This window comes from Piliocolobus tephrosceles, chromosome 20 (assembly GCF_002776525.5).
Source record: "Piliocolobus tephrosceles isolate RC106 chromosome 20, ASM277652v3, whole genome shotgun sequence".
Lineage (NCBI taxonomy): Eukaryota > Metazoa > Chordata > Mammalia > Primates > Cercopithecidae > Piliocolobus > Piliocolobus tephrosceles.
This window is the reverse complement of record NC_045453.1, coordinates 18,422,604-18,448,855: the sequence shown is the minus strand read 5'-3', so window position 1 is coordinate 18,448,855 and position 26,252 is coordinate 18,422,604. Positions and strand designations below refer to the sequence as shown.

The following is a 26,252-nucleotide window of genomic DNA, read 5'->3' as shown; positions in this document are numbered from 1 at the left end:
AACACCAGGACACAAGACGAGTGGGGCATCTGTGGGGGCTACAGTGGGCTCTCAGTGATCACCTGTAGTGGCAGTGAAAGAGGCAGGATCCCTGAACATTTGTTCTGGTTTATTTGACAGGGACAAGGAGTTCAGACAGTAGGGAGGGCGGTGTTCCTGTTGATGTTCTTATGCTGGTGACTTGAAGTCCTTGTGCTTCGGATGTGGGCACAGTCTTGGATAGAGGAGTCGGGAAGCAGGATGCACATCCCAGCCCACTCTCCCACTCACAAGATGCTCATGCAAACATTCCCACAGTAGGTAGAACAGCATATGTTATTTGCTTGACAGTCTCGGTGAGATTCACAGAAGCGTTTGCATAGATATAGTTTAGGCCGTTGCTGGCAGACTTTAATTTCTGGGGATAGCTGTGTTTCTGAAAAGGAGGATAGAAGGGTAAATAAATGCAGCTTCCTAGAGAACATTTTTCTCAAGCTAAAGCTTCCTCCAAGACCCTTGAACCCAGGTCTCACTCATGACACTCCTGGATTCCTTCTTCATAGAACTACCTTCCTGCCCATCACCAAATCCTAGTGATTGGTCATATTTTAAATCCTGTCTCTCCACTGTACATCTTACCCCAATAGACCACAATGCCTGGACTTCCTGGACCTTCTCCATACATCAGCAATCAGAACTCCATCTCCCTTACTAGCCACGGCCTTGGTGAAGTCACCACCATAGAATCTACAGTCTGATCCTGAGAGCTCAAAGAAACATGAGATGTCTTTCAAACCCTCTCCTAGTCTCTGAGTAGTAGAATTCAGAGATGAGGATCAACTTGCCTCTTTTCTCTCCTTCTCTTCTGCTCACTGTCACTGTCTCTAGTCTTCCTGCCCCTTCTTTAGTTTCCTTTCCACCACCACTCTCCTTGTCTGTTTGATGATAACCTTAACTTGGGTCTGTGTACCCCAACTTTTGCTTGTCTTATGTCCTATTTCCCTACACTTATATCCATTCTACACCTACACCTACTGTCATAACCACTTCTGAATCTTTACTCTTCACAAATGTGCATAAATCAACTAATTGTCTTGCTTTCCTACTGGATTCTCAGCCCTGGTGTAGCTTTCACTATGGTATGTGCCATTTATCTCTAAGTATTGAGAAGGAACAGCAAAATATGTAGGTTTCTTCTTCATTCCCATTACTATACCCAGGGCCAGCTAAGGGGCTGGAGGGCCATGGTTTGGGACAGTCCAGAGTCTACACAACATTGTGGTCAGAGCTGGATATGCAGAGAGTTTTCAACTCCTAGGTCCTACTCAGACTGGACACAGGCCCTCCATTCCTCCTACCCAATTCCCCCTCACCCATTCAGCGGCCCATCACCTACTCTGCATCCTCTTCTTGTCACGGTATCCTCCCTGGGCCTGCAGCAGCAACACACAGAGAACCAGGACAGGCAGCAGAGTCTGGGATGGCATGACTCTGACCAGAGCGTGGGCCAGAGCGTGGGCCCTAATATCTGACCAGGTTGTCACAGACTTCCCTGCAGAGCTGCCGGTGGAGAGTGAAGGAAAGAAAGAAGGAATGATCTTTAGCTCCTCACTGCCTCCACTGGCCAAGTCGGGGCACAGCAAGAGAGTCTTGGCTTCCTCCTTTTGTTTGCCCCTAGCCCTGTCCTTCTTCACGTGGGATAGGGCTTCTGCAGGAATGACGCCTCCTCCTCTCACATTACCAGTCTTGTGTTCTTGCTGATAGAATGAAAGATATCATTTATTTCTGCTTCCTAACTACAAAATGTTTTATGGAAAAAAGAAAAGAAAAATATATTTTTAGAAAGAGTTGCTTAGAATTAACTGATGTTTCATTGCATTATCTTTTAGTTGCTCTCCATGTTTAATATAAACAATCCTTTTAATATAAACATCTTTTGTTACCTATTTTTGCCACCCTCATTTAATCATGTAAGTATTTCTCAAAATGTGGATTTTCATAATTGCACAGCTCTCACTTAAATGCTAATAATCAAGTATTTGTATTGTACTGATTGCTAATAATCTAAAGAATGTCATATTGAACATCTTTATTTATAAATCTTTTATTTCTTTAGACTAAGAGAGCTAGAATTCCTGAGTGAAAGAGCAAGTATCTGTTTCATATATAAACATATATAAACACATACACACATACACATATACAAATTTAAATACACATATACACACAGAAAGAGAGACGATTGTAGGGCATGGGACAGAAAAGCTAATGGGGAAACATAGTAAATATCTTAGAGCTCAGACAGGAGGAGAGACCTATCAGTCAAAGTCTTGGCAGGCTGTCCAGGAGGAGGTGGTCACTGACCTTGGATATCATGAAGAAAATGAACTCTCAGAAGTGAAGATGTTTCTTCTTCCCTAATAGGAGAGAGAGGGGACAATCTGGGGTCACTAGACTCCCAATAGGCATGGAAGCTGGGAAGAAGATCACCCTCTTCCTCTGATGATGATAATCTTCTAAAGATTTGAACCTCATTCTGACATTCTGAACTCCTAATGCAGTCTCCTTCAGTCCACAGTTGTAATTTACATTCAAAGGAAGCTCTATAGCCTTTCCCCATATCTCACCTTATGCACCTCTTCCTCTGTGTCCTTTGTGATATCCTTTATAATTCAAAAATTCTGATATTTGTACCTATAGTTTAGAGAGTGGTGTTTGACCCTTCCCAAAGGCTCTCTCTTTCCTAGTTTTACTTTTTGTCCACTCATAAATGAACAATGTAGAGATTGGACGCCGTCATAATTATCCTAGCAAAGAGGGGTTATGTAGAGGAGAATCATCATCTCAGACAGAAGCTGCATTTTCCTTACCCAACCCCCTTGCAGCCAGTGCCACAATGTAAATATTTCGGCTAACAGACTTGTCACTACTAGATCAAGACCCTAAGAAGATGGCAAGTCTCTTTCACACTCTTTCTTTTCCACCAGCTCAGTATAGATGAAAACAAGGTTCTAGAGCCTAGTGAAGCCAAAAGATGAAAGGAGCCTGGGTCCTTGACTCCTTTTATCACATGAAAAAAGGGATACCCATTGTTTTAGAATACTCATCTTGAATTATTATTTGAGCAAGAAACAAAAAAGTATATTGTATTTCAGCCATTATGTGATGGAGGCTTTCTGTTAAAGCAGTCTAGTCAACATTGTGGCAGGCTCAAGTATTGACAAATTTATAAGGGGAAGGATTTATGGGTATATAGAAGGTCTTTATACTTTCAAATTATTGATAGAGTAGTAAATTTAGTAAAGAACATTAGTAAATTACTAAATTACATTTAGTAATTTGAACATTATGATTAACAAGCTTGACTTAATTAAAATATACAGAAGTCTGCACAGAAAAAGTAAAGCAATACATTTTTCTCAAGCACAAATAAAACGTACAAAAAGTGACTATATATTAGGCTACAAAAAAGTCTGAACAAAATTTTAAATAATTATATCATAAAGGACACAGTTTCAGACTATAATGGAAATAATTAGAAATTAGTCTAAAAAAAGACAATTACTCGAAACTGAACAGAAATTTCAAAATAAAATTTATAAGTCGGAGCTTCCAGATGGCTACCACTGAACACTTAGAGGTTGTTGGAGAGCAGCATGCTCATGGAAGGCATAGAAGCTCTCTAGCCTTTCCCCCATATCTCACCTTATGCACCTCTTCCTCTGTGTCCTATGTGATATTCTTTATAATTCAAAAACCTAGAGGAAATGGATAAATTCTTGGACACACACAACCTACCAACACTGAACCAAAAAGAAATAGAAGAACCTGAACAGACAAATAACAAGTAAGGAGATTGAATCCGTGATAAAAAGTCTCCCCCAAAACAAAAGTCCAGAACCATATGACTTTACCACCAAATTCTATGACCCTTTAAATATAAATTAATACCAATTCTTCTCAAACTATTCCAAAAAATTGATGCAGAGGGAATTCTTCTTAGCTCACTTTTATGAGGCCTGCATAACCTTAATACCAAAACCAGACAACAACAAGACAACATAAAGAAACCCACAGGCCAATATTCCTGATGAAAACAGGTGCAAAAATCCTCAACAAAATACTAACAAACCCAATTCAACAACACAACAAAAAGATAATGTAGCATGATCAAGTGGGATTTATCATAGGAATGCAAGAATGGCTCAATGTAGACACATCAATAAATGTGATACTTCACATCAACAGAATCAGAGACAAAACCATATGGTAATCTCAGTAGATACAGAAAAAGCATTTGATAAAATTCAACACCACTTTATGATAAAAACTTTCAATAAACTATGTATGAAAGGAAAGCACCTCCACATAATAAAGATCATATATGACAAACCCACAGCTAACAATGTACTTAATGGGGAAAGCTGAAAACTTTTCCTCTAAGAACTGAAAGAAGATATGGGGGAAAGGCTAGGGAGCTTCCATCTGCCTCCATGAGCATGCTGCTCACTTTACCCACTCTTATTCAACATAGTACTGGAAGTCCTAGTTAGATCAATCATGAAAGAGAAAACAATGAAGGACATTACATTTGGAAAAGAGGAAGTCACATTTACCCTATTTGCAGATGAGCTCTTATGTAGAGAAAACTTTAAAGACTCTACCAAGAAACTTGAAGAACTCATAAACAAATTCAGTAAAGTTACAGGATACAAAATAAACATACAAGTCAGTGGTGTTTCTCTGCACAATAAGCCAGCTAAAAAAAGAGACCAAGAGGGCAATCCCATTTATAACAGCTACAAACAAATACTTAGGAATAAATTTAACCAAGGAGATAAAAGACTTCTACATTGAAAACTACAAAACACTGATAAAAGAAATTGAAGAGGATACAAACAAATGGAAAAACTTCCCATGCTCATGGATGGAAAGAATTAATAATGTTAAAATTACCACACTACCCCAAACCATCTACAGAGTCAGTGCAATCCCTATTAAAATACCAGTGACATTCTTCACAGTAATATAAAATAAATCCTAAAATATGTATGGAACCACAAACATCCCAGAATAGCCAAAGCAATCCTTAACAAAAAGAACAAAGCTGGAGGGAACAGGCTTCAAGACTTCTAAATATACTACCAAGCTGTAGTAACCAAAATAGCATGGCACTGGCATAAAAACAGACACATAGACTAATGGAATAGAATAGATAACTTAGGGCCAGGGGCAGTGGCTCAAGCCTGTAATCCCAGCACTTTGGGAGACCAAGGCAGGTGGATCATGTGAGGTCAGGTGTTCGAGATCAGCCTGGCCAACATAGCAAAACCCTGTCTCTACTAAAAGTACAAAAATTAGACGAACATGGTGGTGCATGCCTGTAGTCCCAGCTACTCTACTCCGGAGGCTGAGGCAGGAGAATCACTTGAACATGGGAAGCAGAGGTTGCAGTGAGCTGAGATTGCGCCACTGTACTCCAGCCTGGGCAACAAGAGCAAGACTCTATCTCAAAAGAAAAAAAAAAAAAAAAAAAGAGAGAATAGAGAACCTAGAAATAACTCCATGTGTCTATAGCCAACTGATTTTTGACAAAGCTGCCAAGAACACTCACTGGGGAAAGGATAGTCTCTTCAGTAAATGGTGCTAGGAAAACTGGATATCCATATGCAGACTAATGAAATTAGACCTTCACCTCTCACTCTATACAAAAATCAGCTAAAAATGGATCAAAGGTCTAAAGGTAAAACCTGAAACTGTAAAACTACTAGAAGAAAACATAGGGGAAACACTGCAAGACATTTCATGATCTTACAAAAAGATTTTTAATGTAAGATCTCAAAACCATGGGCAACAAAAGCAAAAATAGGTATATTGGATTATATCAAACTAAAAAGCTGCTGCACAGCAAAGGAAACAATCAACAGATTGAAAAGACAATCTACAGAATGAGAGAAAATGTTTTCAAAGTATTTGATATGGTTTGGCTCTGTGTCTCCACCCAAATCTCATCTCAAACTCTAATCCCCATGTGTGGAGGGAGGGATCTGATAGGAGGTGATTGGATCATAAGGGCAGTTTTCCCCATGCTGTTCTTGTGATAGTGAGGGAGTTGTCATGAGATCTGATTGTTTAAAAGGTGCAGTTTCCCCTGCATGAGCTCTCTCCTGCCACCATGTAAGACGTGCCTTGCTTCCCCTTTGCCTTCTGACATGATTTTAAGTTTCCTGAGGCCTCCCCAGCCATGTGGAACTGTGAGTAAATTAAACCTCTTTTGTTTATAAATTACCCAGTCTCAGGTAATATCTTGATAGCAATGTGAGAATAAACTAATACACTATTCATTTGACAGGGGATTAATATCCAGAATATACAAGAAACTCAAACATGTCAACAACAAAAACACAAACAATCCAATTTAAAAAATGGGCAAATGATCTGAACAGAATTCACAAAAGAAGACATACAAATGACCAACAAATATATGAAAAAATGACTTTTCATTGTTCTCTCAACATCACTAATCATCAGGGAAATGCAAGTGAAAACTATAATGAGGTATCGTCCACACCAGTGAGATTGCTCCAATAATAAGAAAATTACAAAAAATAACAAGTGCTGTTGACCATGTGGAGAAAGGGGAACTGTTATACACTGTTGGTGGAAATACAAATTAGTACAGTCACTATGGAGAATGGTATCTCAATTTCTCAAAAGCCTACACATAGAACTCCACTATGTGTAGGCTTATGACCCAGCAATCCCACTACTAGGCATTTATCCAAAGGAAAGGAAATCAGCATATCAACATATGTACCACCATGTTTATTGCAAAAAAAAAAAAAAAAAAAAAACCACTATTCACAATAGCCAAGATACAGACTCAACTTAGGTGTCTAAGAGGAATGGAGAAAGCAAATATGATATATATACACAATACAATCCTATTCAGCCATAAAAAGGAATAAAATCCTGTTGTTCATGGCACCATGGCTGAAACTGGAGGACTTTATGTTCTGTGAAATAGCTAGGAACAGAAAATTAAACAACACATATTCTCACTCATATCTGGAAAAATGTCGATCTCATGGAAGTAAAAAGTAGAACAGCAGGTACTGGAAGCTGGGAAGCGTAGTGGGAAGGGGAAGATCGGGAGAGTTTTTTTTTTTTTTTTTTGAGATAGACTCTCACTCTGTTGCTCAGGCTGGAGTACAGTGGGGCGATCTTGGCTCACTGCAACTTCTACCTCCCAGGTTCAAGCGATTCTCCTGCCTCAGCCTCCCGAGTAGCTGGGACTACAGGCACGCGCCACCATGCCTGGCCAATTTTTGTATTTTTAGTAGAGACCGGTGTGTCACCATGCTGGTCAGGCTGGTCTCGAACTCCTGACCTTGTGATCCGCCTGCCTTAGCCTTCCAACGTGCTGGGATTACAGGTGTGAACCACTGCGCCCAGTGGGAGAGATTTGTTAAAGGATATAATGTCATAGCTGGACAGGAGGAATAAATTCTAGTGTTCTATAGCACTGTAGGATGAGCATATATAAAAATAATTTATTATATAATTTCAAATAGCTAGAAGGAAGATACTGAATGTTCCTAACACAAAGAAATGATAAATGTTTGAGATGACGGGTATGCTAATTACCTTGATCTGATCACTATACATTATACATATTGAAACATCACTATGTATCACATAAATAAGTAAAATTACTACTTGTCAATTTAAAAACTTTTTTTTTTTTTTGAGAGGGAGTTTCACTCTTCTTGCCCAGGCTGGAGTGAAGTGGCACGATCTCGGCTCACTGCAGCCTCTGCCCCCCGAGTTAAAGTGATTCTCCTGCTTCAACCTCCTGAGTAGCTGGGATTATAAGTGCCCGCCACCACACCTGGCTAACTTTTGTATTTTTGGTAGAGATGGGTTTTCACCATGTTAGCCAGGCTGGTCCTGAACTCCTGATCTTAGGTGGTCCACCTTCCTTGGCCTCCCAAAGCGTTAGGATTACAGGCATGAGCCACCACGCCTGGCCTAAAAACATTCAAAACCTATGCCACAGATCTGATTTTTCTGCTTAAACAGAAAGGAATAAGAGGAGTTGCTTGATGTGCCATCTGAAATAAAGATGCAAGAAAATCCAGATTAATTTTGGGATCTTTGTAACAATCCCCAAATCCTTGAAGCTTCTATCTGTTTGCCATTTTCCTGGCCTAATTTTGTCTTTCTTGGTGAATAATTTTATGACCATTAAAATGAAATGTATCAGCTCGGGCTCCTCTGAATTTCTCTCTGAGTGTTTTACCCAGATCTTCACAGTTAGATTGTCAGCTGGTCCCATCCATTAGTTTCCCCCTCACTCCTGAGCTATTTCTCAAACGTGCACACTCAGCTTAACTTAACCTAAACTGTTTTAGGTTTGACAAGCCAAATCTGTGTAGGTTTGTGTCACCTCCCCCATCAAGTAGAGTTGGTTAATGGAATGAGAGTAACAAACCTATGCTTCCTTTTGGCCTTCAAATCAAACCTAGCAGTGAACATCACATTTAGATGAAATGTTTCTGCCCTCACACTGAATGACTGATAGCAAATAATACAGAATTAATTAAAATGATGCATAAAATAGACATAATTAATATATTTAAATAGATTAGTGTAGATATTGGCATCATTTATTTCTGGATTTTGATGGCTATGTTGTGTTTATGTAGAAGAACTTGTCTTTCTTTATAGAAAATGTATATGACAGCATTGGGGGTGATTGGGCACCAGTAAGCAACTTACTCTCAAATGTTTCAGGGAAAAGAAAAGTTATTTTTACTGTACTTTCAGCTTTTCTCCTACTTTAAGATTGTTTCAAAATTAAAAAGAAGATTAAGGTATGTGGAAGTGAGAGGTGTAAGTATAAACATCTAAATAGTAGTTCTAAAAGAAAAAGATTTAGCAGGTTAAAAAATATTTAACGAAACAATGCATTAAATTTGCCCCAAATTAAAGAACTATTAAAGAGCTCAGACTGGAAATGATCATAAAAGAATAGAATAAGAAAACTAGCATATCTAGCCACATTATAAAATGTAGGAACATCAAATACAAAGAAATTTTAAAATATTCTATAGAGAAAGAATAGATCATCCAAAGAAAAAAATAATCAGACTGAGATTACACTTTCAAATAGTGACAATAGGACAATAAATCAATAGAGTAGCATTTTCAATATGTTTAAGGTAAAAACTTTTCAAGTGAAAATTTACATCCTGAACTTTTAAAATATGAGGGCACAATAAAATTATTCTAAGACATACAAAGCATCAGAATGCTTACCACACAAAGACCCTTTTTGAAATCCTGATTGAAGGATGTGCTCCACTAGGAAAATAAATCTAGAATGACTGTACAAAAGTATATGGGCAAAATGAGTGAATACGCTGGGGGTTCCCAAGGCTATTCCCAGGTTCAGTGCTTTGCTAGGAGGACTCACAGGACTCAGCATATAGTTTTTCTTGCAGCTATGATTTATTACAGTGAAAGGCTACAAAGCAAAGTCAACAAAGGGAAAAGGTGCAAGGGGCAAAGTCCAGAGGAAATCAAGTGCATACTTCCAAGTGTCTTCTCCCATTGACCAGTGGAGTCACATAGGGCATGCTGAATTCCCCCATTCATCAGTTGTGACAACATGTGTGAAGTGTTGTCTACCAGGGGAGCTCATGAGAGACAAACATAGTGTCCAGGGTTTCTATTGGGGGCTGGTCATATAGCAGCTTCTGCCTAGCATATACCAAAATTCCAGACTCCCAAAGTAAAAGCAGATATCTACCATAAACCACGTTGTTTGTACAAACGGTTGAGGCACAGAGAGCCATACTTGTTTGTTCTGAGAACAATGGGAACTTTCTCAAAATTCAGGCTTATAGATGCCAACCAAGAGCCAACCTTGTAAGCAGGATTTGTAAAGATAGCAACTACAGGCCTGCCATGTCAGCAATTTTACACAGTGAGACGTCAATTCATAAACTTTGGTGTTGTCTAAAAATTTAGGGATTAAGAACAAAGTAGAAGGAAGAGATAGAAAGAATAAGAGAATAAAACACCAATATCCATTATAATCATGAACTAAAAACCGTCTAGGAAATATCAACAAGGTCAGAAGGTAAACCAAAGGGCACAGTTAGCATACTGAAAGAGCTGTCTTATTTTAGGAAAACTTACAAGTTTTGGAAATCTTTAAGACTATATGGAAAAGTAATGTGGGCTTAAATAAAAAATCCTCTGAGGAATCGGAATACAATAATGGCTTTTAAAATAGTAGAAGATATTTCATCCATCCAATAGATGTCTGAAGAGAGAAATAAAAACAAATATTTAAAAAGCATGATAAATAAAAAATATGAAATAAGATGCCAGAGATAGGCCCTAATATAAGATTGTTTTCTATAAGAATATTTATTAAAGGTAAATGGGTTAGAGACATTTATTAAAAGACAGAGACTCTCAGATTAAAAATTTTAAATGATTTAACAATGTGTGGTTTCCCAAAAGTAAAGAAGTAATTTAAAATAAAGGAATAAAAAAGGATGTTCCACCAAATATGAATTAAAAAGAAAGATGATATAACAATTTAAATATCATACAATATAATTAACATTCAACATAGAGAACACTACACAATTTAGACAAGAATATTTTATATTGGTAAAGAAAAAACAGATCAAGAAACCTTAACATATATGTACACACACACATGCACACAAAACGGCCTCAATAAATGAAAATAAATTATCTATACAAAGTTGTAGATTGAGCAGGTTGTTTTGTTTGAGACAGAGTATCACTCTGTCACCCAAGCTGGAGTGCAGCGGTGCTATCTTGTCTCATTGCAACCTCTGCCTCCTGGCTCCAAGTGATTCTCATGCCTCGGCCTCCCAAATAGCTGGGATTACAGGTGTACGCCACCGCACCCAGCTAATTTTTGTAATTTTAGTGGAGACGGGGTTTCTTCATGTTGGCCAGCCTGGTCTCGAACTCCTTGCCTCAAGCGATCCACCCACCTCGGCCTCCAAAAGTGCTGGTGTGAGCCACCGCACCTGGCCCAACTGAGCAGGTTTGAGTGCTTAGTTACAATGACCTAGATTACAAAGAAAGTCTCAAAAATTCCAAATGATTAATGCCATACAATATTTTCTTTTGAAAATGCAGGAAAATAGAAAATCAACACCAAAAGCAAATCCTGTATTTCTGAAAAATAAATAATGCTACTTAATAATCCATGGCTCTCATACTTAAAAATACAAAGTCTTTAAACTGGATGATCATAACTATACTTACATGCCTGCCTTCCTCCCTCTTTTGTGCCATTTTTCTTTTCTTTTCTTTCTTTTTTTTTTTTTGAGACAGAGTCTCGCTCTGTGGCCTAGGCTGGAGTGCAATGGTGCGGTCTCAACTCACCGCAACCTCCACCTCCTGGGTTCGAGTAATTCTCCTGCCTCAGCCTCCCGAGTAGCTGGGATTACAGGCACCTACCACCACACCAGGCTAATTTTCTGTATTTTTAGTAGAGACGAGGTTTTACCATGTTGGTCAGGCTGTTCTCAAACTCCTGACCTCAGGTAATCCAACCGCCTCAGCCTCCCAAAGTGCTGGGATTACAAGCATGAGCCACCACACCTGGCTGCGCTATTTTTCATGTATATTACATCTTTATGTTTTAAGCCTAACAATACAATTGAATGATTATAATCATTGTTTTATACAGTTGTCACTCCAATCTGTTAAAAAATATTAATATCAGATTTTATATTTACCTACATAATTACTTTTATCTGTTCTCTTTGTTTCTTAATGTAGATCTCATTACTACCTGATGTCTTTTCTTTTTAGCTTTAGGATTTTCTCTAGTATTTCTTGAAAGGCAGACCTGCTAGCAACAAATTCTCTCAGTCTTTGTTTTTCTGGGAATGTCTTTATTTTACCTTCATCAGGAAAGGATAGTTTTGCTGGATATAGAATTATTGGATACAGTATTTCAGATATTGCACTGGGAAATTCTCAACTAAAATAGAATAGTGTACAAATTGTCCTAAATTCTGCATAGCTTGATCCAGAATCATGAGTGGCAGGAGTCCTTGGCACTCCTCAGCTACTCATTAGTGACTGTGCTCCTCAGACAGACCATCAAGGATCTACAGCATCTGGACCACACAGAGCAAAAGACTATGATCGTCATGCATGGAACATCATTTTCCTGCCATATAAATAAATGTCTTAGAAATCCATAATTCAATCACTCTAGGTTTGGCACTATTTTCAGTCCCTGTCAAAATTTCCTTCAGTTTGTTCCCATACCTTTTTACCTTGGTTCCAAAGCTCTTTGCCTCTGTACTGGTCCACCTTCCTCAGCCAAATCCCTGGAGTCCAGACATATACTTCCTGCCCCTCAGTGCACTCAACATACAGGCATACCTCATTTTATTACACTTTGCTTTATTAATTTATTTTTGCTTTATGGATGTTGCATGTTTTACAAATTGAAGGTTTGCAGCAACCCTGCATTGAGCAAATCTTTTGGCACATTTTTCCAACAGCATGCTCACTTGTGTCTTTGTGTCACATTTTAGTAATTCTCAAAGTGTTTCAAACTTTATTATTATTATTCTTATCATTATATCTGTAAGGTGATCTGTGATCAATGATTTCTGTTGTTACTATTGTAATTGCTTTGGAATGCCACCAGCTGTGCCCATAGAACATGGTGAACAATAAATGTGTGTGTGTTCTGACTGCTCCGCTGACTGGTCATTTGCCAGTCTTGCTCCCTCTTCTCAGGCCTCTTTATTCCCTGAGATACAACAATATTGAAATTAGGCCAATTAATAATCCTACAATGGACTCTAAATGTTCAAGTGAAAGGAAGAGTCCCACATTTCTCACTTTAAATAAAAAACTAGAAAAACAATTAATCTTAGTGAAGAAGGCATGTTAAACAGCTGAGACAGGCTGAAAGCTAGGCCTCTTGTACCAAACAGCCAAGTTGTGAATGCAAAGGAAAAGTTATTGAAGGAAATTAAAAAGGCTACTCTGTGAACACAGGAATGATAAAAAAAGCAAAACAGCCCTATTGCTGATATGGAGAAGGTTTTAGTGATCTGGACAGAAGATCAAACCAGCCACAACATTCCCTTAAGCCAAAACCTCATCCAGAGAAAGACCCCAACTCTTCAATTTTATGAAGGCTGAGAGATGAGGAAGTTGCAGCAGAAAAGTTTGGATCTAGCAGAGGTTGGTTCATGAGGGTTACGGAAAGAAGACCTCTCTATAACACAAAGGGGCCATGTGAAGCAGTAAGTGCTGATGGAGAAGATGCAGCAAGTTATCCAGAAGATCTAGCTAAGATACAGCTGGCTCTTGAACAACACAGTCTTGAACTGTGCGGGTTCATTTGCACATCCTCAAGGACCTTTATGATGATCCACTTCCATTTAATAAATAGTAAATATGTCTTTTCTTCCTTATGATTTTCTTAATAACATTTTCCTCTAGCTTACTTTCTTGTAAGAGTAAATATTATACAAAATACATATAGCATACAAAATATGTGTTAATCAAATATTTATGTTATTAGTAAGGCTTCTGGTCAACAGTAGGCTATTAGTCAGGCATGATGGTGAATACCTATAATTTCAGTTACTCAGGAGGTTGAATGGGGGGAGATTGCTTGAGCCAGTAGTTTGAGACCAGCCTGGGCAACATAGTGAGACCCCATCTCAATAAAAAGAACATTTCAGGCATGGTGGTGTGTGTCTGTAGTCCTAGCTACTCTGGAGGATGAGGAAGGAGGATCGCTTGAAGCCAGGAGTTTGAGATAAGCCTAGGGAACATAGCAAGACTGTGTCTCTAAAATTAACAATAAAACAGTGAGCTATTAGTAGTTAGGTTTTTGAGGAGTCAAAAGTTATACATGAATTTTCTTTTTCTTTTTTTTTTGAGATGGAGTCTCACTCTGTCACCTAGGCTAGAGTATAGTGGCACGATCTCCGCTCACTGCAACCTCCGCCTCCCGGGTTCAAGTGATTCTCCTGCCTCAGCCTCCTGAGTAGCTGGGACTACAGGCACCCACGACCATGCCAGGCTAATTTTTGTATTTTTAGTAGAGATGGGGTTTCACTGTATTGGCCAGGCTAGTCTCGAACTTCTGACCTTGTGATCCGTCTGCTTTGGCCTCCCAAAGTGCTGGAATTACAGGCACGAGCCACTGCACTCGGCCTATACATGGATTTTCAACTGGGTAGGAGTTCAGTATCCCTAACTCCCATTTTGTTCAAGGGTCAACTGTAATTGATGAAGGTGGCTACAATAGACCTCAGATTTTCAGTGAAGATACAACAGCTTTATATTGGAAGAAGATGCCATCTAGCAGTTTCATAGATGGAAGTCAATGCCTGGCTTCAAAACTTCAAAAGACAGGCTGACTTTCTTGCTAGGGGCCAATGCAGCAGGAGACTTAAAATTGAGGCCAAAGCTCATTTATCATTTCAAAAATCTTAGAGCCCTTGCAAACTATGCTAACTCTGCTCTTGCTCTGTTCTATAAATGAAACAGCAAAGCCTGGCTGACAGCATGGTATACTGAATATTTTAAGCCCACTGTTGAGGCCTACTGCTCAGAAAAAAAGATTGTGGTCACCCAAGAGCTCTGATGGAGCTATGTGAAGGTATTAATGTTTTCAAGCCTGCTAACAACATTCATTCTTCAGCCCATGGACTTGAAAGTCAAAATTATTAAGACATACATTTTGTAAGGCTATAGCTACCATAGATAGTAATTTCCCTGATGGATCTGGGCAAAATAAATTTAAAAATTCCTGGAAAGGATTCACTATTCTAGATACCATGATTCATGGAAGGAGGTCAGCATGGCAGTATTAACAGGAGTTTGGAAGAAGTTGATTCCAACCCTTATAAATGACTTTGAGGGTTTCAAGACTTCAGTGGAGGAAGTCACTGCAAATGTGATGAAAATAGCAACAGAATGAGAATTAGAAGTGCAGCCTGAAGATGTGACTGAATTGCTGCAATCTCATGAGAAAACTTGAGTGGATGAGGAGTTGCTTCTTATAGATGAGCAAAGAAAGTGGTTTCTTTGAATGGAATCTGCTCCTGGTGAAGATGCTGTGAACATTGTTGGAATGATGACAAAGGATTCAGAATATTGCATAAACTTAGATAAACCAGCAGCACAGTTTGAGAGGACTGACCGAAATTTTGAAAGAAGTTCTATTGTGTGTGAAATGCTATGAAACAGCATTGCATGCTATGGAGAAATCTTTCTTGAGAGGATCAATCAGTTGATGTGGCAAACATCATTGTTGTCTTATTTTAATAAATTGCCACAGTCACCCCAACCCTCAGCAACCACCACCCTGATCAGTCAACAACCATCAACATTGAGGGAAGACCCTCCACCAGCAAAAAGATGATGACTTGTTGAAGGCTCAGATACTCGCAGTTTTAGTAATAAAGTATTTTAAAATTATGGTATGCACATTATTTGTTATACATAATACTTTTGAACACTTGACAGACTAGAGCATAGTGTAAACATACCTTTTTAATATTTTAATAAGTAATAATGAAATTCATCATAAGAAAACTATTAGAAACTGTATAGAATGTGAGAGGTACAGTTGTATACTAAAACATATACAGATATTGTCTCAGAAGTTTGCAAATTTTACTAGCTGTTTCAGAGAAACAACTTTCAACTATTAAATATTTCATTTTCTAGTTTAAATACATTTATAAATAAAAGACTTCAGGAAAACATACTTTTCATATGCACTGGGAAACCAAAAAGTGTACGTGGCTCACTTTATTGCAATATTATCTTTATTGTGGTAGCCTGAAACCGAACCTGCAATATCTCTGAGGTATGCCTGTATCCTGGGAAGAATTTTATATTGACATTCCTGTCACTGTATATAATATTCCTGCAGACAGGCTTTGAGAGAAGATTTACCCCTTGGAAGTCCCTGCCTCCTGCCCACTTGACTGTTCTCTTTTCTAATGAGCTGGTGATCTCCAAATCATGTGTATTGTGTGCCCAATATAATGCCCTTCCCTGACATTTGGTGAGCAAATCCCTCTGCACCTCAACCAACAAGCTCATGGCAAGAACTTGGTGCTGGATTTGGTCACGTCACTTCCTTCATTTGCTAGGTGGTCATCTACTTTTTCTAAAATTCTTCCTATTCAGTCTCTTTTTAGCTACATAAAAGTCAGAGGGCATTTGCTGGGAGATCATGGTATGATTTTATTGGTAAAAGAAAATCAATACTGAGAAAGATGGAATGTTAAATAGGACAGACAAGATGTCAAAGGTCAATGTAGACTGTTCCCAACTTCCTACGTATGAATGGACTGAGAATTATTTGCGAAAGACCTTGGGGACATGTACTTTGGGTCTTCTGGGGGTGGCCTGAGCTGCAATCCAGGTACACAATGTTCTTCCCAGCTTATCAGAAGATCCCACCTGCACCTAAGAAAATTGAGTACATCTGGATGGGTGAATATCAAAGGAAAGAATCTGTGATACAGCCAACATGTAGTTTCTGGGTAGAAATTAAAAATCGGTCACAACCAAAATCACCATTAAGTTCTTGGCCTTTGAGCATTGTTTTTCTGCTCTTCTGCCCCCAGTTCGAGCCCCACTTCAAACAACTTTATAATAAGAGGCCGGACAAAAGAGCTGTCAGTCAGTTACTACAGACACTCAACTCAGACACCTTCAGAGGTAGGTGGGGATAAAGGTCTTGATACATGAGCTTCTATTTGTGGCTTGCTTGGAATAATTCCTAGCCCAGATGGTGTTACTATTCCTGTGAGGTAGGGATTATTGTCGCTTTTGTTCAAATAAGAAAATTGAGAGGGGTTGACATGAGCTGTCTGAGGTTCCATAGGTAAAAGGGACAGAAACAAAATAAGATTTCAGCATTCCTGACACTAAATCTAGCACACTCTCCTCTTTAACATTATCTGGAAAGCCCAGGATCCCACATTTGGTGGAGAGCAGTAGTTCTGTGTCTTTCTGATCCTGGGGGTCTTTGAATTGTCCTGCAATTTGTCTCAGGAAAACCAAAGAATTCACAGCACTCTGTATATGAGAAGTTGAGAAGTACCCAGCCTCGGCATAATGATGTTTCTCTTGTCTGGGATCATTTAGTACACTTGGGGGTGTGCAGAAAGGGGACTAGGCATCCTCAGATTCCTGAATATCTTTAAGGGGCAAGGTGCAAGTAAGAAATTAAGAAAACTAGAGTAAGAATGAGGCCGTTTGAATGAACAGATTTCAAAGCTCTGGAAAACTTGGGTCTGGGGTGGTATTTTGGAATACAAAGAAACAGCCTCATGGAACCCAATGCTTTGGATTTACGGTGTTCCTGTCACTGTATATCAGTATTCCTCCTTCTTTATGCAAAGGGCTGTTACCAGGAATCCAGAGGCCTACTGAAATCCATGCCCACTTTCACCCAGTTACCTCATCCCTCACATCCCTGGCTGTAAGCAGATAACAGAGTATCTCCATGGTTCACCTGTCTTGCCATGTGCTGGTGTATTCACATAATCAGAAGAACACTCTGAGGTTCTCAAGGACTCAGGCTCAAGGAATGGGTATCTTACCACTGCTAGCTAGCAAGAGCAGGAGACTAGGGAGAGAAAGGAAAGGAGAAGCAGAATCCCTTAAATTGCAGAAGATCAGATATTTGGGGTGAGTGGGGGGAGGGGTGGTTCTACTCTTAGATGCTTATTCCTGCTCTTCAAGCTTCTCCATTAAGAACCTGTGTCTCTACCAGCTTACCTAAGCATTACTCAATGAAGTTGCCAAGTTAAGTTGTTGCTCTTGCCTCTGCTCAAATCTCTTAAAAACGATTGCCTAAAAGTCAATACATCTAATGACATGTGCCTAAAACTTGTATTTTTCACCTTCCAAATTTCACAGAAGCTAAGAGGAGAATACATTTTCAAAGCCTCCTTTGAAAAATTCAGCACGTTTAAAATTTTTCTAGTATTACCCCTGCTTTTGAGCAGAGTCATTTTGGTGGATTCATCTAGAGCAGCATTGTTCAGTAGAACTTTCTGTGATGATGGAAGTGCTCCATTCCTGAGAAATAAGGAATATTAAATAGGACACACAAGAAGTCAAAGGTTGATGTAAATTGTTCCCGTCGTCCCATGTATGAAGGGATTGAGACGCATCAGAGAAAGACTTTGGGGACAATAGCCACTAACTACATGTGGCCACTGAATACTTGAAATGACTGGAAACTGAATTTTGATTTAATTTAATGAGTTTAAATAGTCATATGTGGCCAGTGGCTACCACACTGGACAGCACAGAGAAATCTCTTTTGCTTCACTGAAAACTTCTGAACAAATATAAAGACTTTCAGGCAGAGGGAAAATCACTGCCTTGTTACATGCAATTCATGTCAGAATTTTATCCTTTTCTTTGACTCTTGTTTCCCTTCCTATTTGGTTCTAGAAAGGTAGAGCAACAGATAGAGAATGAGGGGGTAGATGGGAGAAGGCTGGGAAGTTTCAGTTGTAATTAGGCTCCTCTTCCACTCTTCTGTTACTTATAGTTCAAATTTTTCTCTTTTCTAATTATAGTGGCTTAAACACTTGAAAATAATGTTAAAAAGTAGGCCTAATAGTGCATATCTTTTTCTCCTATTTCTAATTTTAATGGGAGTATTTTCAGTTTTGTAATGTGGAATGCTGGCTTTTGGATTGCAATAGTTACATTGTTACAGTGTTAAGAAAATGTCTATCTATTCCATTTTATTAAGATTTTTCTGCTGTTCCCATACTCCAGTTCCCCTTACCCCTCAGCTGTCACTCAGCTGCAGGCTATTTTATTTTCTTCCATTTCTTTATTTTTCTCCTTATCACTGATTACCGTCTATGCATTTCCTTGTATTGTTTAACTAGAATGCCAGCTGTATGAATGGGGGAATTTTCGTCTGTTTTGTTCACCACTATATTCCAATACCTAGAACTTGGAATATAGTTAGGCACTTAATAAGTACTTACTAAGTGAATGAACTCTCCCCTTCTCCCTCCACACACAGAGGCATAGATTCTAAGCAGATTAAAATGTTAAGTGTAAAAAAAAGTAAAAAGAAAACAATTGCAATTGAAAATAGTTTTCGGATATCTAGAGGAGGATATTCTGAGCTTAATGCTAACAGTTAACATTTATGAAGTGTATACTATATTCCAGGTCCTATGCTTAGTGTTTCATACATATTATTTAATCTTCCCAATGACCCTATGAGATGAGTATTGATATTTTTTCTATAATATGGATGGGGAAAGCCAGGCTCTGGGGATTATGTGACTGGCCCAGGTTCCACGGCTAGAAGTTGGTGGGGTTAGGATTCTAGTTCAAGCCTATCTGACTCCGGAGCCCATGTTCTTTCCTCTGTAAAATATCCATCAGCAAATAGTGTGGTATGAAAATTACCTTTGTATAGCCTAGAGTAGAACAAGGGGGTGGAGAGACATGCATTTGATATCCAGTAGGTGGAAATGTAACCTAACCCTTAGTGAGAAAAATGTGGCGGCAATTATCCAAAGTCTGGGAAATACAATGTCTTTTGCCTAGAAATCTTTCTTCATTAACTCATGCTATAAAAATAACAATATATGTACCAAAGCTTTAACTATAAGGAGGTTCATCAGAACATTTTTATAACAAGAAGAAATTGACACTATTCAGGTCTTGATGATATGAGGAAACGATAATATTTATGGCTGAATTTTTGTCACGACTTATATGATGTGAGCATATTTTTGCCTCCCTGTATATTTTATTCAGAATTGTTAGTTTATTTCCTTGCTTCTTCAGGAAAATTTAGGTAGGGCTCCGCAAATTTTATGTGATTCTCCAGTCATGAAACATCTTCTCAATATAATAAGTTAAATGTCCAGGTCCATGAAATTAGTCACAACTCCATAAATTGTTCAGAACTATGGATTCCTCCCTCCTTCAGAAGCTCCAGTTATGGAACAGGATGTGGTGAATCTCTTTCCCCCACTGCCCGCCCCCTGCTCTGGCTCTTTCTATTCCTTTCCTCCACCCACTCCGGACTAAAGCAAGTTTCTGTCTCCTAGGGATAGAGGGAGGACGAACCAATAAGAGGAGTAGGAAAGTTCTTGTATAATAGATATTATCATAAGCTGGTTCTGTGCTTTTGGTCTTGACTCTTTCATGGGAGATTTCAAGGGTTCATTGGAGACATCAAATGTTGTCTGGCCATTTACAGTTCAGATACTTTGTAAATTAGAGCCCTCTTCTCTGCTACTACAGGCCACTTTGGCCAGATTTAAAGTCACCCTTTAAAGTCTTCAGTCATGATTCAAACACAAGTCTACTGTGTTCCCACAGACTTCTGGGATCACATAGCAAGCTCAATGAGTAGTATCATAAAACCTTTTTTTTCAACTTGGAATTAGAAGGCAGCATTCTGGGTTTCATGAGCAAAGCTTTTTACCAATAAAATCTTTGAAATCCTCTCTACAATTCCTCCAACTTTGGACCATCTTAGTGCATTAAAGTTTTGAGTCCCGTAACGGTTCTCAGCTATCATCTTTTCTCAAGTCCTGTTATCTGTCTGTAATTCCCTCTTAAGTTGCTTTGGTGCCTTTTGTCTTAGGATCTTCACTAAAACTTCTTTATATCATCATGTTACATATGCTTTAAAATAAAATACCAGGACACTGATGTGTCCAATTTCAGAAAAATAATGACTACAACAGAAAAGTGTAGACATATATTGATTATCTCTAGATGGTGGAATTATTAATGCTTATTTATTTCCTCTTTGTACTTTTTGTTTTACAAATTGTATAATCTGAAGATTTATTGTTTTTAATCAGAAAGAAGCAATTCATTTTAAAAAGAAGTAAGTTTGCAAAGGAAGGGGTATGTAATATGAGATGAGAAGAAACCTGGGGAAGTCACTGGCTAGCCTGGGAATTAGTTGGTATGCTACTGGGTACTAGAAAGGGAAAGAACAACATGATAGTCATAAGCACTTTCCCCCTGTTGCTTATCCTATTCTCCTCAATCCGTTTTCTACCTCTAGCAGCATTGGGAAAAGACTTGTCTTCGGCCAGAACGTAACCCAAACACACACAGAGACCACCATGAAGCCCTGGATTCTTCTACTCATCATGTTCATCTCTGGAGTTGTGATGCTTCTGCCTGTGTTGGGAAGCCTCTGGACCAGAGATCCCCGTGGGTGGTGTGAAAAGGGAGGGGGTGCTCTGCCCAGTTCTGGGATGTCTATCGTAGCTGATTCAGGGTCTGCATTTCAAGAATCAGCCTTTAAAGGATCTCTCCTTAAGTAGAGATATTCAAGCAAGATTAGGTTAGATATTCCCAATGCCTTTAAGTTTTCTCTCTCAGCTCTGAAAGCAACCCTAGGTATGTGAAAAGGGAACATATCTTTTGTCTATATTACATCAGTTGGCAGGAAATAATATTTTCCAATGTCAGACCAGTAGAGGAAAAACCAACACAGAGCTTCCTTCCAAGCCCATATTTTCAGAACCTTTGTGCCTCAGTTGGGTGAGCCTTTGATGAATGACAAAAGGGTAATATTTAACACGTTAATTTAGTTGGAGGGGAAGAGTCTTTTAGAACATGAAAAATGGAAAAGACAAATAAAGGATCCTTAGTGGGTCAAAGTTTGGGTTCATATGATAAGAAAATGTGGACAACAAAGGCACTGAGCAGGAAGGTTGTGAGCCAGGGAAATAAATGAAATTTATGGAGAGACTGACAGCTTAGGTGGCATCATCAGGGAAACAATAGAAGGGGAGAAAAATGGCCGGGCATGGTGGCTCAGACCTGTAATCCCAGCACTTTGGGAGGCCGAGGTGGGCAGATCAAAAGGTCAGGGGTTCGAGACTGCCCAGCCAACATGGTGAAACCCTGTTTCTATTAAGATACAAAAAATTAGCCAGGCATGATGACATGCTCCTGTAATCCCAGCTACTTGGGAGGCTGAGGCAGGAGAATTGCTTGATCCTGGGAAGTGGAGGTTGCAGTGAGCTGAGATTGTGCCATTGCACCTCAGCCTGGGCAACAGGGCAAGACTCTGTCTCAGAAAAAAAAAAAAAAAAAAAAAAAAAGAAGGGGAGAAAAACAAGTTTCTATTCTCCCTTGGTTCAGTTTCCCATTCTGCAAATTGGCTATGGAAATTGGAGTTAGAGGATATTGCAGGCCCTGAAATCTAAGGTTACATGAGAATAAATTTGGTGGTTGGTGTCATATATGGTCAGGGTGTCCCAGGTCCTATCTTTAGAGTCTGAAATGCTGTAGGGACATGTAGATGGAGGAACACAGACTATGCAAGGATGGTGTTGTGACAAGACACTGGTTATATACTTTGAGGAAGGGATTTTCTTGGTAGCCAGAGAAATACTTTGTGACTTGGAGCTCAAGTTTCAGAAGGGATTGTTAAGCTTAAAAAGGGTTTCTTGTCTGAGTTGTGAATAGATGGACCCTGCTAACTTCTTCCATCTCAGTTCTAGACATGATAAGAGAAACTGAGCAGTGCTGGGTACAGCCTCCATATAAGTACTGTGAGAAAAGGTGTACTAAAATAAGGACCTGTATATATCCAAATCATACATGCTGCTGGACCTACTGTGGAAACATCTGCTTAGACAATGAGTGAGTTGGTTGGGGTGGGAAGGCTAGGGCCTGGGCATGCTTCATCACTGCTCCTTACCCACTATTCCAAAGACTGCAGCCACCCAAATCCTGATTAAAGAAACAGGCAGCAAAAGACAATGTCCTCCTATCTCCAAACCCAGGCTGGTCCTCACTGCAAAATAAACCAAGACACCGACATGAGGTCCTCCACTTTTTTTCTTCACTCTTATTCAGTTCCCTTTGCTTCCCTCAAAACATCACCCATAAGTTCATACATCCCTCCTTTATCCAAAGTTCCAATTATTGACCACTTAGTTGGGCCTCTCCATGGGCTCTCTACTCTCAGCCAGGCCCAAGAAGACCTAGTATTTATCTGTCTGTTCAGTTGGCAAACTTCCTGGGGGAAATTGCTTAAAAGTGGGTAACTTCTGATTTAACAGAAAAATTGCTGTCCTTTTTATCTGGGGCCCAGGGTGCTATTGATTTTAGAAATGGATTTCTCCCAGGATTCCTGACTTTTGATTAACTTTTCTCTTCTAGAGAGCCCCTTAAATCAATGCTAAACCCCTAGATTCTATTGATTGATCACTACTGTGGGCTGAAGGATGAACATCTGGTCTAAGAAGAGTGCTGCCTAATTCCTTCTTGGGACACCCACTGGTTCTAGCTAGTAACCTTTCTGCTATTTCCTTGACCTCTTTACCCTGAAGCTTTTGTCAAATAAATTGCTACAGCAACCTCAGGGCTCTCCGTATTTTTAAAAATATTCCTTCCTATGACTTAATTTCTCTCATTGTAATCCTCAGCAGTCCCAACAGTTGTTCTCATTCAATCATGAGCAGAGGTGCCCAATTCTGCCTTCCCAGTTAGACCCATGAATGAACCAGTTTGGTTAATTGCTGGAGCAAATATCCAAGCAGATTTATACAAATCTCATGGGGTTAATACAGTTAACCCATGAGAGGTTATTCTCATTCACAATGCATTTCACTAGGGTGGTCAGTGGGCAGTTATCCCTGCCATAATTCAAGAAATGTAGCTCCTTAAATCTGTAGCTCTGTCATCTCCCAGGGGCTTCTCTACTGGTTCCTCTATATTCAACCAGCAGTAGGGAAAGAAAGGCATCATGCGGGCTCATACAGAAGCTTTTAAAGGGCTAGGCCTAGAAGCAAAGTTTATTGTTTTAATCCATATTCCATTGACCATAATATAGTCACATGGTCTTGCATATTTGCAAAGGAGATTGGGAAACATAATCTAGCTGTTTTCTCAAGAAGAACAGAAAAGGATTTGGCAAGTACTTGGCAATCTGTGACCTGTCTACTCATGCAAAGCCAGACTCCTCAACACAGACCCAAGACCCTGGCCTCCATATCACCCTGTCCAATGAAACAAGTATCACTCCAGTAAGAAGATAATGTATTCTGTCATTAGAGAAAGCATTTATGCCTTCCAGATTGGTACCATGAGCTTCCAGAATGGACTCTGCCTTCTGTCATACCTAATCCCCTTTTATTCCTGCCAGGTCAGTTCTGTCTACCTGGAAATTCTACCTGAGTAATATTACTCATATCCTGTGATTTCAGGTAATGCAAGGAAGACTTTCTTGTCCATATTGTTTCCCCAGATTATGTGAAATTTTTCACCATTTTTCATTAGTCTCTTGATCATTTTTAAAATGTAACTTCCCCTGAATGAGGAGATCACAGTGCTCCCACTATACTTCCAGTCATGTGTTTCTCCCTGGGGCAGAGGACCAAATATGCTTACTTAGACAGATGGGTCAGAATGTCACATCTGTCAACTTTGTAGCCCAAGGAAAGGCTATACAACTTTAGAGAATATGATACAGCAACGACTAAGGCCAGGCAAGGGACTAGGGCCAAATAGATTGTTAGGACCTTAGAGCTCTGTGGAATGAAAAGGGACAATAGTTCAGGATCTCAGAGGCTCAGGTGAACATCTTTCACAAGTGGAGCTTTGTCCTGATATTGAGAAAGAGATTGGACTTAGAGCTCTTTAGAGTAAAGAAGTTTATTCCTTCCTGACAAAAAGTAGAGACAAACAAAAGGTTAGGGAATCCCCAAATGAAGGGCTAGGAAAAGAATCAGTTATCCTCTTGGATAACCTACTTAGACCTTATGTCTCTTTCATACATTCATCTGCCAAGCCTGGGTCATGAGAGGAGGAAGGGAGAGAAGTTTCTTGACCAACATGAGCAAAAGAGTAATTGTCACAGATAAGTGGAAGGAGATCAAAGGGATCAGTAAAATGCAGCCATATGAAGAGCACAACCACATAGACATATACACAATGGCTGTGGATTATATACACTGAGAGCCAACTAAGCTTTCAGCCATGCCACTGAAGAAGATAAAGCCCAAATTGCTTTTCCTTGTCAGGGTGACTAATGTTAGTAAATGTCAGATAGAATTTTTGGGGAAAGAATATCAGAATCCTTGTTATTAAAACTGAAGTGGTTATAAATCCTGAAACTGTCACCTGTGACTATAACCCATCACTTCTGTCTAGTGGCATAAAGTATATATGCCAATGAGTCATTATAGAAGACACCTCTTAGTAACCCACCCAAATTCCCTTTACTGGTGTGTGCACTCATCTCAGAGCTCCTGCAAATGTTGTGGTTAATAATGTACATCAGGAACCTTCTCCAGAGAATAGTCTTTGGTTGATGGGAGTTACCTCAGCCAGAAATGCCTGCCTCTGGGGGCAGTGTATGCCTAATACAGAGAAACAGAAACTGGCACCTTGTCCAATATTCTGACTTTTTTCAGGGCTGCGTAAGGGACTGGTTTTTGTCTCACCTGGCTGAAAGCACTGATAGAAGAATCAGCAAATTCAAAGAACACATCATGACTTGTTCTTTAGCTAGTCAAAGGTGAATACAGAAAAAAGAATGAAAAAGAGTGAAGAAAGACTAAGGGCTTTATGGGGCACAATCAAATAGATCAATATATGTCTTATGGGAATACCAGAATAAGGAGAGAGAGATAAAAGAGTATAAAGCTTACTTTAAAAAATAATGTCTGAGGCCGGGCATAGTGGCAATGTCTGAGGCTGGGCATGGTGTCTCACGCCTGTAATCCAAGCACTTTGGGAGGCCAAAGTGGGTGGATCACAAGGTCAAAGATCGAGACCAACCTCACCAACATGGTGATACCCTATCTCTACTAAAAATACAAAAATTAGCTGGGTGTGGTGGTGCGTGCCTGCAGTCCCAGCTACCTGGGAGGCTGAGGCAGGAGAATCACTTGAACCCAGGAGGCAGAGGTTGCAGTGAGCCAAGATCGTGACACTGCACTCCAGCCTGGTGACAGAGTGAGACTCCGCCTCAAAATAACAACAACAACAACAACAACAACAACAACAACAACAACAACAACAATAATGTCTGAAAACTTCCCAGATGTTCATAAGTCAACATCTGAATTTATGAAGCTCAAAAGTTCCCAAATATGATCAATCCAAAGAAGGCTACACTGAAATACATTTAATCAAATTGTTAAAAGCCTGGGTTAAGGAAGGAATTCTGAAAG

The 26,252-nt window shown here is 39.4% G+C and overlaps 2 protein-coding genes across 2 annotated transcripts; one reads left to right on the top strand and one right to left on the bottom strand.

Annotated features, from left to right (window-relative positions):
* Positions 1-23,435, top strand: WFDC9 (WAP four-disulfide core domain 9). The gene is made up of 5 exons (XM_023197123.2): positions 1-82; positions 16,668-16,761; positions 21,122-21,270; positions 22,566-22,713; positions 23,236-23,435. Exons 3-5 carry the CDS (start codon positions 21,180-21,182, stop codon positions 23,264-23,266), a joined length of 270 nt encoding a protein of 89 aa, XP_023052891.1. The 5' UTR covers positions 1-82; positions 16,668-16,761; positions 21,122-21,179; the 3' UTR covers positions 23,267-23,435.
* WFDC10A (WAP four-disulfide core domain 10A) lies at positions 97-1,704 on the bottom strand. Its single transcript, XM_023197124.2, has 2 exons — positions 1,376-1,704; positions 97-415 (listed from the first exon to the last, which is right to left on the bottom strand). Exons 1-2 carry the CDS (start codon positions 1,464-1,466, stop codon positions 267-269), a joined length of 240 nt encoding a protein of 79 aa, XP_023052892.1. The 5' UTR covers positions 1,467-1,704; the 3' UTR covers positions 97-266.
* Positions 23,436-26,252: the final 2,817 nt, after the last annotated feature.